General features: G+C 33.8%; 1 protein-coding gene across 1 annotated transcript; it reads left to right on the plus strand.

The window, feature by feature from the left end:
- Positions 1-11,867: 11,867 nt before the first annotated feature.
- On the plus strand, positions 11,868-13,647 carry LOC132186976 (basic helix-loop-helix (bHLH) DNA-binding superfamily protein). Its single transcript, XM_059601107.2, has one exon. The coding sequence runs from the start codon at positions 12,018-12,020 to the stop codon at positions 13,452-13,454; it is 1,437 nt and encodes a 478-aa protein (XP_059457090.1). The 5' UTR covers positions 11,868-12,017; the 3' UTR covers positions 13,455-13,647.
- Positions 13,648-13,950: the final 303 nt, after the last annotated feature.

The following is a 13,950-nucleotide window of genomic DNA, read 5'->3' on the forward strand; positions in this document are numbered from 1 at the left end:
GCTCAGCCAAAAGATAAAAAGTATCTTCATAAAGAGTTTGTAGAGTAATTTTTTTTTTTTTAACTGTCTTCAATACAATTTTAACACATGGGAATAAAAATATCAAATATAATAAAAATGAAAATACTAACTCTTTAATTAAAACTAATTATATGGACTTTTTCATTAATTCTAAGATAACATTTATCGCAGAACCCTTCACCTACCTCAAAACTCAATACCAGAGTTTCTAAAATTAATCAAGACAGTGGCTCCGATGATTTTGTCAATGAGTATTATTGTTTGTGAAGTATTTTTTCAAGACAATAAAAATTATTTGGTGTAAAATGTTATATTATATTTTGATGTTTTAAGTCGAGGTGTCTACTGCTTATTGGAAGGTGCAAAACACCTGATTTACACCACAATCTAATTGAACCACCTTAATGGGTCTTCACCCACCTTAAACTTCTTAAAAAAACATTTTAAAATATATGTTTTTATACATATTTTCCTTGCAAAATTTATTTTTTACTCCACAATTTTTTTTTTTTTTTTTTTTTTGGAGTTTTGTCCCCCCTTCCTATCATCGTTATAAAGATAATAATTATTGATGTGGCGGACTTTTTATACACATGTCTAAGTTTTTCATGGCCTATCAACCTCATAAAATAAAAATAAACAAAGACATAAATCATAAAATGATGTAAAATATTATAGTTTGTAATACATTCGTAGCCTCGTTTTTTTTTTCTTCTTAATTTGTAAGAACAACGTACATATGATAACATATCTTGCTAACATATATATGAAGATACGTGTACAAATATTGTTTGCAATATCAATAACAGTAAAACAAGAAAAAGATAACATTATGGTACTGTTAATTTGAAGAATTAAATTAAAATAATTGATGATTTAGAAACAAAACTGAAATTTGACAAATAATCCAAAGATTAAAATTGTATTTTGACCTAAAATTTATTCACAAAAATGATGTGCCCGTTTCATGTGTGAATATATATATTTTTTTTTTTTGGGTACACGCAGATATTAAGCAATTCTGTCATGCATAATAATTTTAGATTAGGGGTGACAATTCGTCTTCAGGTATTGGGATCGAGTTGTGACAAAACAATGGAATAAGACTAAATAGATCAACCTTAATCTAATCTATTTAAATCATAATTTATTAATTTCATGTTGGGTTTATGAATAATATAAAAAATTGATAGTCTTAATTATGGTGTATCAAATTCAGGTCATGTTGAGTTCATGGATCATTTAAGAAATTGTCTGTTATTTTTGGATGTCAAAGCCAAAGCAAAGATGTGCGATTCGTATGGTACGAAATATTCTACTGATTGTTTTCGTATTAATAAATGGTACCGCGTGTATACAAAGACATGTATCCACCTTTTTGTTCTGGGCTGAGTATAACAAATGTTGTCAGGAGGGCCATGCCCCTCTCCCCCTTGTTTGGAATTTCTCATTCATATGGTTTTTTAATTTGTTTCTTCTTCTACTTTTTTGCTTTTTCATATTTTCCAGCAAACTGTAAATCAACAAACGTGGCAAAACAAAAACCAGAAAATTCACCAAATGGTTTTAATAAAATTATATATAGTTAATATACATATATTTCGGCCTAAAAATTAGTTTATATCAAAATTAAATCTAGCCTTTTATTATTAATACCTTGGCCCCTCCTAATAAAAAAAAATTTTGGTTCCGTCCGTGGCTGTCATGCTCCCCCATTTCTAACATTCATTAAGTGTAACGATTAAAGGGGCATCACCGCCATCTAACAACAAGAAATGTGGTTGAAGCATTGTACTCATGGTCCTGTGATGGGTGGCTTGGCATTGAAGGTACATTGTCGTATGAGGGGTCTTCTGTACAGGCTACAGCTCTCATCAATAACAACTGATGGCTTCCTTTGCCCATCCACCATGAAATTTGATGGCTCCGTTTGCAACTTGTACACATTTTATTTAACGACACCAACTTTCTGAATACGACAATTCAGAAGCCGCAACTATCGCCATAAAAAAAATGTTCAAGTGAAGGCATTTCATTGCCCTCTAGAATGGCGTGCTCATTTAAGATGATGAAGACTTTACACCCAAGTGTTGTATTAAGTATATATAAATGCATGGGACAAAAACTTATATAGACTGCCCTATGTTTATTATCAAAATGATAAATCTAGGCGTTGTTTGCATGCACCATTTTTTTTTTTTTTTAAAATCAACATAAAAATATTTATTTATTTATTTTTTCACTTTTTATTACTATTTAAATAAAAAAAATCACTATAAAACTTTTTTTTTTTTTTTCACTTTTTTCGTACAAAAACTTCTGTTGAAATTAAGATGATGTGGGAATATTGAGCGGAAGCAAGAGAGAGAATGAACACAAAGAACTTTACGGATGGTTTGGTGTTAGATACCTACGTCTACCACTCGGAATATCCCTAAGGACTACATTGTGCTCAATAACTTTTGTTGTCTACAATACAAAGGTCCCTATATATAGGGTAATGTCTAAATACAAGTATAGTAATCAAATCCTCTTGATTTGATTACAATTTTAATAGTTGATTACAATCCGCTCATAAATAAAGAATATTTGATATTAACATAATTATGAAATATACGAAAAATATAATATATTTTTTCGTATATTCTAACATCTCCCTCAAACTCAAGGTAGAATATTCTGGGACCTTAAGTTTGAAATCAGAAACAATGATGACGGCGGTGGCAGAGGCGGGGAATGGGCCGTAGATGATGACAACTGCCAAAGGAGATAGAGGCTGACGGGCGGCCAGTGACGGCGGCAGGTGGCAATTGGTGAATGCAGATTCAAAAGGGCCAACAATGGGCCAAAATCTAAAAGGGGTCGACAACGGGCCAAGGCTGACAATGAGCCAAACTTTAAAAGGGGCTGACGACGGGTCAAAATCCAAAAAGAGCCGACAACGGGTTAGGGTTGACAATGAGCCAAACTTCAAAAGGGGCCGACGACGGGGGCCAAAAAAAAAAAAAAATGAGTCCACTTGAGCAGTTATCAGATCGGTACACCAAATCTAACCAGCGTGTGGCGCGTGTGGTGACGCATGGAGGAGCGTGGTAAGTGGATGTAGCGGAATGTTGGAGAGAACACCCGAAAACGTTAATAAAAAATATTTGATATTAACATAATTATAAAATATACGAAAAATATAATATATTTTCCGTATATTCTAACAAATTTAAAACTTTATATCCCATCAATAGTTTTCTATAACAATAACAAAGGCAAAAACATTTACCAAACAAGCTATAGCCTTCCCAACACAAAAGTCAAATAGTAGTAGTGAATGCAAATTACGGCTTAATTATTTCGCATGGTTTCTTTCATCCTTGTAATTTCAAGAGATTGAGAACTTAAGACAAATAATTATTTAATTTTTTTTTTTTGACGGCGTACCATTGTTAATTTTTTTTTTTTTTTTTTTTTTTTAATAGTTCAATCTCATTCATTGATAAATGAGCATAAAACTCAAACATAGAGCAAAGCTCTAAAGCAACCATGGTCCATAGCTGAAGTTATGAGGTTACAACTTACAAGCGTCAAAAATGACATATTACATTACAGACTCAAATAAAATTCGCTAACCTATGACTAATTTTCAAATTAACTAGCAGATCTGTACCAAACAGACTCAAACCAATGCATAAATATCTCTTATTTTTTGACATTGAGGGCAGAGAATCTTAAGCCAAAACTCATCATCCTTGACCTAAAAGCTAGAATAACGTTCATATCCACAACTCAAAGGTCTGGACCAAATCAACTACCCTGAAGGACATCAGGTGGGCAAATCGAGAGATTGAGACAACGATGGGCATGTGAGATGTCCATGACAATTTGATGACTCGTTTTTCTGTTGGAGATGGCCATGATTTCTAGCCAGGTTCTCTAGAAAGCTGTTAAGATCGACGCTCTTCATGCACGGTAGTTGAGGTGGCTGGATCAAAGTTTCCATTTGAGTAAAGGCATTGCCCACAACCAAGTCATAACAACAAACGAAGCTTCGTGCCATTTATAGATATATATAGTAGGGGTGTAAACGAGCCGAGCTTGAGCGAGCTTCCCTTGTTCAAGCTTGGCTCATTTAAATTTTACTCGAGCTCGAGCTCGAGTCGAGCTCAAGGGCGAGCCAAAAAAATCGAGCTCGAGCTAATAATAAGTCGAGTCGAGCCAGCTCACGAGCTGGCTCTTATATTTAATGTTTTTGTTTTTAATTTTTTTTTTTTTAACTTCAAGTACTCTTAAATGGCTTAAAAAGTTAGTTTGCATATGAGTATTTGCTTAGCCTGACTAGTTGAGTATGAAGCCTGAGTTAATACAGCAAGGCATTTGGTTTCAAAGAGAGAGGATATGCATCCTTTTATAGATAAGCAAACTTGGAGATTGATGTTTTCTTAACAATGTGGGACAAGTTAACAGGTTACATTCAGACTGCATTGGGACAACGCCCCCTACAAAAAAATATTTTTTTAACGTCTCTCTCTCAATCCCCCTCACCAGTCATAACGAATCTTTCACCTGAACTCTCATTTCCAACTCTCTCACTCTCACTCACTAGACATGTAGTGATAGTGTTTGGGTCTATTTAATTCATCAATAGTTTATGCCTTTCGCAATCTCCCTCAATAGTTTCTGCTTGATTCTTCTTCTTTTCGTTTGGATCTGCTCTAATTGAATCGAGGTTTTTTTAATGATTGCTCTCTCTCTCTCTCTCATCACGAAGGGTCTAGAATTTTTCATTCTCTAACGCTTAAATATAAATGCAATTTTAAGGTTTTAATAATTATGAGATTTATAATTAATTATCTATTACTTAGTTTTTATATATATATATATATATATATATATATATATATATACACACTCGAGCTTATACGAGCTGTTCACGAGCTTAGCCGAGTCGAGCCGAGCTTGTTTCGTTTAATATTCGAGCCAGGATTTGTGTTCATGAAGTGCTTCATTTAATATTCGAGTCGAGCACGAGCCGAGCTTATGCGAGCCGAGCCCGAGCTTGCTCGCGAGACGCTTCGCTCACTTAACAGCCCTATATATAGCCTCTTGCATGCAAATTCCAAACTTTACGTTTAAGTTGTAGCTTTTTAAGGCTTAAAAGCGTGTTTAGTATATATAATATATAGAGTTAGAAAATAGAATTTTTGTCTGTAAAAAAATTAAAAAAAAAAAAAAAAAGCTTTTTAGAATAAAATTTATTTTCATGTTTCCTCCTCAAAGCAGTTTTAGGCTCTCTGAGCCCATAAAAATAAAATAAAAAAATAAAAAAACCAAAGCAGTTTTAGGGTTTTTTTTTTTTGTAATCAAACTAGAGGTGTGCTTGGAAAAACTTTTTGCTATTTATTTTTTACTCGAAAAGTAATAAGAATTGATTAAAAAAAATATAAATGTGAAATAGGTTTTGAATTTTTTGAGAGGCAAAAGTGAAAAAAGTTGTTTGTGGAAAAAAAGAGTCTGACTTTTTGGGAGAAATGAACAAAAAACAAACGATTTTGACTGTTTTTGGCTCTACACTATTCATCACATTTTTTTTTAAAAAAATATTCTCTTACTTTTTACATCATATTAATTATTTTTTTATTATTATTCAAATAAAAAAATTACTACAAAACAAAAATTTTTCATTTTTCCATTCCAAACATTCTTACTTTTTCACTTAAAAAAAAAAAAAACTTACTTTTTTTCACATCAATCACTTCCTGCTACAGTATTGAACAAAAACCAAAACAAAATCGTTTATCAAACGAAGCTAAAATGTGTTTCTAAACGTACCCTCAAGTATTTAGATAAATTACAATCACTATTTTTCCATCTCATGCTTATATTTTTTTTTTCCGAAGCAAATAAGGAGTGGGTATAGGAAATTAAAATACCAAAAAATAGGTGGACACTTCAATATATAACAAACCCTTAATGAAAAAAAAAATTACAATGCCGCAAATACAAACAAATAGTAAGAAATAAGTAAAAATTGACTTGATCCTTTCTGAAAGGACCGATGAAAGCATTTTCTTAAGCAAAGCCAAGAGACACAAGAAGGGGCAAGCACCACTCCCAAGCCCCCACAAGCAAGCAACGACAACAAAAAGGATTCGTGGCAGATGAGTACCGATCTTTGATAGAAATAGTCTTCACAACAAGATTAAAATACCAAAACACCAGGAGACAACATCCCAAAAATACCCAACACAAAAGCATAAACAAAACAACAAATTATAGAAAGCTTACATAACAATAAAGTACAAGAAAATAAACAACACAAAAACAAAAGGCCAACAAACAGCAGTTTCGGTGGCGGCAAGCGGCAACGGAGGTCACTAACGGCCAGATGATCGCCATGCGCCGATGCGTGTGATCTACATATAGGTCCGTGAGAGCCACACCGCAGCACGTGGGGACCAAGCGGCGGCGTGTCGTGTGGACGGGCTAGAGGAGGCATGGAGGGCAATATGGTAATTTTGTAAGCCAAGCAGTAATTTCATGGCATCTTTTCCACAACGTGTATAAATTATGAGAAAGTTACGTCTACTGCCCCACCCCCAAAGAAAAGAGAGAGGGAGAGAGAAAAGAACAGTATATACGCAGAGGTGGAGTTAAAAACAAATTAAATCAATCAATTTCAGGAGTTAATACTCTTTCATACGTAACAAATTAATAATATTTGTTCTTTTCTAGTAAAAAAAAAAATAATGATCACATGTATCTTTGACAAGATTGGCATTAAAAGCTTGTGTCATTTTTTTCACTTCTTCTATTTCTTGTGAGTAAAATTAGGCGCACCAACAAAAGGAAAGTGGAATCCCCACCACATACTTATTGGGGGTAATAATGCCATTTGGCCCAAAAGACAATACATCATATCAAGAGTCATATGAACCTATGTTGTGTATGTGACAGAAGGAATCTTGGATTACTTGTTGTTTTGTTCCGTGCTTTTTGACAGTTTAGAGCTTGATTAAGATGTACAATTATATGCTTTTTTAGTCCAAGCCGGTGCAATTATATGTAATTATTTGCTTACTATTGAAGTACATCTTAAAATTTCAACTTGAAAGAGCAAATTAAAGGATACTTTTATAATTTTGACAGAATACAAAGCACACCAATCAATCCTATGCACTCTGTCGTGGCAATTTGTACTTTGGATTTTGCTTAGGTACAGTAAAAAAAAAAAAAAAAAAAGTTTAAGACTTCAAATTACAATTGATTGATTGGGTCAAATAAGACAGATAAATCATTGAGTTGAAGCAAGTTTAATTAGGTCACGAGTTTCCTCTTGGGTTTTTGCACGTTGAGGAGTTGTATATTTATTTATTTAATATTAATCTTTGAGTATTAGGGTATTAAAATTGAGGATAGGATTTTATGTATTTTTTAATTTGAAGATAAAATGAGAACTGGATAAATTTTTAGCACAACTAGACAACTAGTTGAAATTAACTTGTGACGCAAATCTAAGATTTCAAAAAAGTTTGGGATGGCCGCCATTGTCCCCACAAATCTGCAAGCCTACAACACATGATATATTAGCTAGCCCCACCCCATGTTCGCCGCCCTTCATGTGTTGAATTTGTTGGATGTTTTTATCTTGGAAAATGGATTTTTAGCTCTTGAAACAAGTAACTCATATTTTACTATTATTTATTGGGTGTTATTAGTTTATATGGGCATGATGACAAATAAGTTGGGGAGTGGGGGGGAGGAGGAGGGGATTTTAAGGCTTTCTTTCTATAAATATGTTATATTGTAACTCTAAATCATTGAATAGTAAAATATAGTTGCACTTTCTCTTGTTGACATAAGTACATTGCCGAATTATGCATGTAAATCTGTATCTTGACTCTCTCTTAATCTCTTTCTTTTCGATTTCATATTATTCATCATTGTTATGCACGGTAACAACATTGACATTCATCTATTTTTAAGGCACTTCATCCATCATTTTTTTTTCCCTTTTTAATTAATTTTATATTTTTCCTTTTTAATTAATTTATATATATATATATATATATATTAATTAAAACGGAAAAAAAAAATAATTATGGATGAAGTGTACCAACTAAACTGAAAAATGTTATCCTACAAATTCAATTGTTAATTTTTTTTTTAAAAAAAAAAATAAATAAAAGAATTGAAGACTACAAAATAACATTTCTCTATATGAAAGACACATGATTGTGTATTTTTAAGCTAGGTTAAAGACCCTCAGTTTAAACTTTTTCTTAATTATTCCATTCATCAAGGAACAAAAACAATTTATGATTCCACAAATAATTCATTATTTGAAAAAAATTATCGACCACCTTGCACCCGTAATTATGTTTAATTTAAACCATAATTTAATATATTTGGAGAATTTCTTACAGTCTCACACTTTGCCCTTATGATACATGAATTTTTTAAGGTGTCAAGTTCTTCAATATGACCATAACTTTATTCATATTTAACTATTCATGGAATACTCTCACTCACATTAAGAATACTACACATGAATCATGGTGGTTAAACCATTACATAATGATTCATCACTTCTATGTATTACAATGTATAATACTCCCTAAATGAGTATTTTATGGGTAATCAAACTTCACATGTGCTCAAAGATTTTTATATTAATAACTTTATGTCTATAGAAAAATTAGAAAGAAACTAAGTACAAACAGAATTAATAAGTCTCATATGCTCTATATGACTTTTATTCTTCTTTACCAGTAAACTTCTAGTCAGGAGATTCACAATCATTAATTCAATACTTATATATATATGCAATAGATACTTCATATCTCTTAATGTTATCTTTCACATTGAGATATTTTATGTCGATTGTTTACTTCTGCTTCTACTCTCATTATTCTTAAAAAAAGAAAATTGCTGCAGAATTATCATAGAAGATCTCAATAGGTCTTGGTATAGTATCTATAATCTTGAGACCTTTAATAAAAAATTTCAACTGTGATGCATGTGTAATGAATGAATTCATAATATGCAATAAATTCTACTTTCACGGTAGACCAAGCAACTATAGTCTACTTACTACATCTCTAGGATATATCCCTTCCACTAATAAGAAAATTTTATTTTGAAGTAAACTTCTTGTTATCTTTACATTCAGCAAAATATGAATCTGAATAATTAACCACCTCCAAATGGACAGTGTATCTAATATCATATACACATAGGATCATAAAGATAACTTTACTCCCACATTGTATCTAAGTTATATATACTAATCAACAAGGTTTTCAATAAAATTGTATGAGCTAATAACCTTGTGAAATTTTATATATCATTGACGGGAGGCTTGTTTTAGCCCATAAATAATTTTTTTTTAATAGAAAAAAAAAATATTTGCAACGCTTCTGACTTTTCTCATTCATCCACATTTGCTTAAGCGAAATAAAGAACCTCAATAACAAAAACTTGAAATAAATTTTGTAGAGAGGTATTTTCTATGCCTTGTAGTATATCCTTCATTTGTAGGTCCTGTACGTAGAGGCCATCAATTAAAATCTGTCCTTAGTTAATACATAACCTCTAATTATCGAACATTTGTAATTGTGTTTAATTTAAACCACAATAAATATGTGTGGCATATATATAAGCCACATTTTAATACTTTTAGGGAATTCCTTACTATTTATAGTAAACAATTAGGCCAATCGATTATCAATTAGTCCTTGTATACTAATAGGAATGCCATCATATCATGTGTCACAATAATTAATCAGGAATTCCGTACTATTTATAGTAAACCATAGCTAGGGTCAGTCGATTAACAATTGCTCCTTGTATATATACTAAAAGGATTGCCATCATATCATGTGTCACAATAATTAATCAATTATTAGTCATATAACTCATATTATGAATGTACTAAATATAAATTGACGGATTTAAATGTTGATTTGCAAAAATTAACCTTCTATGATTGTTTACCTTCTCAACATTCTATAATATTTCTATATTACGTTTCTAACATCTTAACAGGAGCCATTGGCAAAGAGTAATGCTAGAAAGATGATGTGGCTTTTAAAATTACCAATATATCAAAATTGAAAAATAATCATTTCAAATGCAATGATGATTTTAAAAACCACATCACATTTGGATTATAGTCTTCCCTCGGTTCTCCTCTAACATTACTCATTGAAAACATATTTACATGATATAACCCAGAATATTGTTAATGGCCAAACTCACATTTATGTTATGAGTAGATCATATAGTTGTATAGAATATTAATGAATTTACCAATAAAATCTTTTGTTCTAAAAAATCAAAAATAAATTGGTCGCAAGGAATCACATCCCCTCTCCACCCCCCCCCCCCCCCCCCCCCCCCCCAAAAAAAAAAAAAAAAAGAAAGAAAAAGAAAGAAGAAGAAGAAGAAGATAAGCCCCCCGTTATTTTTAGTGGCATCCCAACTACCCTTGGCCAATATTAGGATAAACAAAGATGCATTCCCTTCAAATTCAAGAAATGATTTAGGTTTCTAAAATATTCTCAACCTAATGTTTCCATTATGACTTTTATCATAACCTAGATTGGGGACCATGGACCACATATCCCTACTTGCTGTGTTTCAAAGTACAATAGACATTTACACATATGGTATACAAATTAATAATGTGACATAAAAATTAATTCTTAGTAAATAACATTAGTTTTTAACAAATAAATTTTAAAAAATAAATCAGAAATGAATTGGAAGCAAAGGTGTGGACATGGAGAGGGGAGACGTCATAAAAGAGACAAGGAGATGACCGAGATTTAAAAAGGAAGATTGTAAGAGTACTTCTTATTGCCTCGCTAATCATTTTTTGGTTATTTTGGTGAGATAATTTAACTAAAATTGCCTAAATGTCTACTTTTCAGCCTCACTACTTTAACAAAAAAAAGTTGAGGTGAACAATACTTACCAAATTTAAAAAATACTATTTACTCACCTATTGATTAAACAAATATAATTTCTTTTTCTCTCCCTTTATGCTTTTCGTTTATCTCCCCCTTTTTTTTCTTTCCCAAAAAGTGTGATTAAGCAAATAATATTGATTAAACAAATATTATTAGGTTTTTTTCTTTGGCCAAAAATTGTGAGGGAAACTCTTCATATGTTAATACTTGTTAAACATATGGTATTATGCATAATGAGTTTGGTAATTTGCAAAATGGGGTGAGAATGGAGAAAGAAGATGAAGAAATAAAGAGAGAGAGAGAGAGAGTCACAAGATAAATATTCTTAAAATAAGACAAATATTTTTAAAATAGACCATTAGGGAAATACAAACATTCAAAAATATAAAAGTTAAAAAAAAAAAATTAAAAAAATAATATTTAAATGAAATAATAAAAGTAAATTATTAAAATAGTAAGACTGTTATAAGTGTTATAAAAAGATGAATTGTTAAAATAATTAAAAATATATTTTTAATTAGGTGAATAAAATTTGGTAAAGCAGTTAAGAATACGCTAAGCAAAGCAAGGGAAGGAGAGTACAGGCCAGGTACCCCAAAACAATTGCATATATCAAAGTTCATTCAGGCATTCATGTGAGGACATGACCCCACAAGGGCCACCGTGCCCCACCAGGCATCACTCACTGGGCCTCTCGCTTTCGTTTCACGTGCCAATGGGCAATGGTGACCAATAGTGACCACCCTATTAACTTATTTCTCGACACCATGGACCCCACCTTCGCCACCAAACTGCACCTCCTTATTTTATCCCTACTCCCACCCCTCCCCACCTTTTTTTGATTCTTTCGCATCTCTCTCTCTCTCTCTCTATCGCTGTCTCTGTTCAGTGCAAAGCATTTACTCCTCCTTTTTGGTGCCAACATTTCTGTCCTCTTTCTGCCAATTAGTGTTTATTTAATTTTTGGCTGGTCGCTCCCCTACCCAACCCATAAAAGAAACCATCTTTCCTCACCCTTTTCTGCACAACAAAACCATGGAAGAAATAATAATCTCTCCCTCCTCCTCTTCCTCTCTAGTATCTTTGCCCCAAGAAACCCCACCAACCCTTCAACAGAGGCTCCAATTCGTTGTCCAAAGCCAACCTGAGTGGTGGACTTACGCCATTTTCTGGCAATCCGCTAACGATGACAATGGCAACCTCTTCTTGGCCTGGGGCGACGGCCATTTCCAAGGCACCAAAGACACGTCCCCTAAGCTCTCCCACATCAACACCCACCACCCCATGTCACTCCTACATTCCGAGAGAAGAAAATTCATGAGGGATATCCAATCCATCATCACCGAAAACCACCACGACATCGACAACATGTCCTTAAACTCCGACGTCACCGACGCCGAATGGTTCTATGTCATGTCGTTAACCCGCTCTTTCTCCGCCGGCGACGGCGTGCTCGGCAAGGCCTTTAGTACTAATTCTCTGGTCTGGCTGACCGGCGGCCACGAGCTTCAGTTCTACAGCTGTGAGAGAGCTAAAGAAGCTCAAATGCATGGGATTGAGACTTTGGTTTGTATCCCAACATCCAGCGGGATTCTTGAAATAGGTTCTCAGGAGATTATCGGAGAGAACTGGGGTTTAGTCCAACAGGCCAAGTCTTTATTCGGGTCGGATCTCATTGGCTTAGTACCCAAGCAACCGAACCCGAGTTCCGGACCGATGCAATTTCTCGACAGAAACATTTCTTTCGCGGATATCGGCATAATTGCCGGCGTACAAGAAGAGGATAATTCTCAAGAAGAGAAAAAGAAGAAGAAAGATTGCTTCAAAGGAGCGCAATCTTCATACGTGGACTCGGAGCACTCCGATTCCGATTGTCCCCTAATCGCCGTGAACATAGAGAAAAGAACTCCCAAGAAAAGAGGGAGAAAACCAGGGCTCGGCCGCGACACGCCGTTGAACCACGTCGAGGCGGAGCGGCAGCGGCGGGAGAAGCTGAACCACCGGTTCTACGCTCTGCGCGCCGTAGTGCCCAACGTGTCGAGGATGGACAAGGCGTCGTTGCTCTCCGACGCGGTCTCCTACATCAACGAGCTGAAGACGAAGATCGATGAGCTGGAGTCGCAGCTTCAAAGAGAGTCTAAGAAGGTGAAGCTAGAAATGGCCGATACCATGGACAACCAAAGCACCACCACCTCCGTCGACCAAGCCAGGCCCAGCTCCGGAGGGTTGGCGCTGGAGGTGGAGATCAAGATTGTAGGACTCGATGCGATGATTAGGGTTCAATCGGAGAATGTTAATTACCCGTCGGCACGGTTAATGGGTGCTCTACGTGACCTGGAGTTGCAAATCCACCATGCCAGCATGTCGTGCGTCAACGAGCTCATGCTTCAGGATGTCGTGGTGAGGGTTCCTGAAGGATTGAGAACCGAAGAGGCTCTTAAAACTGCTCTTCTTAGAAGATTAGAGCAGTAAGATTAACGAATTTCCTCTTGGATCATATGTTATTTTAATATGCAAATAATGCTTAATTTTTGTTTTTTTTTTTTTGGTTTTCAGTTTACTTTGCACCGCAAATTTATGTAATTATGGAAGTAATTGTTAGCTGCTTCTTTTTTTTTTTTTTTTTTAATTAATTATTATTTACTTTCATAATTATATGTATTGAATGTATTGTTTTGCTTAATAGAAAGGCAAAAATAATTGAGAAGTTCTTGTATTTTAATATCCTTTTATCAAATCTCTCCTTAGGGTTTAAAACACATCAAATTATTCTTTAAGCCATTCACCATTATCAAATAATTTCCATTTTAGAGATATAACATAATTCAATCAGCACCAATTAATTTTGTCACATTATTTTGAAAATACCACATAAAAAAAGAAGAAGAAGGAAATCAAATAAGAATTTAGAAGAGAAAAAAGAAGAAAAGAGATGCTTAGAGTACTGGCAAATTATCACCCCACAAAT

This window comes from Corylus avellana, chromosome 6 (genome assembly GCF_965113065.1).
Source record: "Corylus avellana chromosome 6, dhCorAvel1.hap1.2, whole genome shotgun sequence".
In the NCBI taxonomy this organism is placed as follows: Eukaryota; Viridiplantae; Streptophyta; class Magnoliopsida; order Fagales; family Betulaceae; genus Corylus; species Corylus avellana.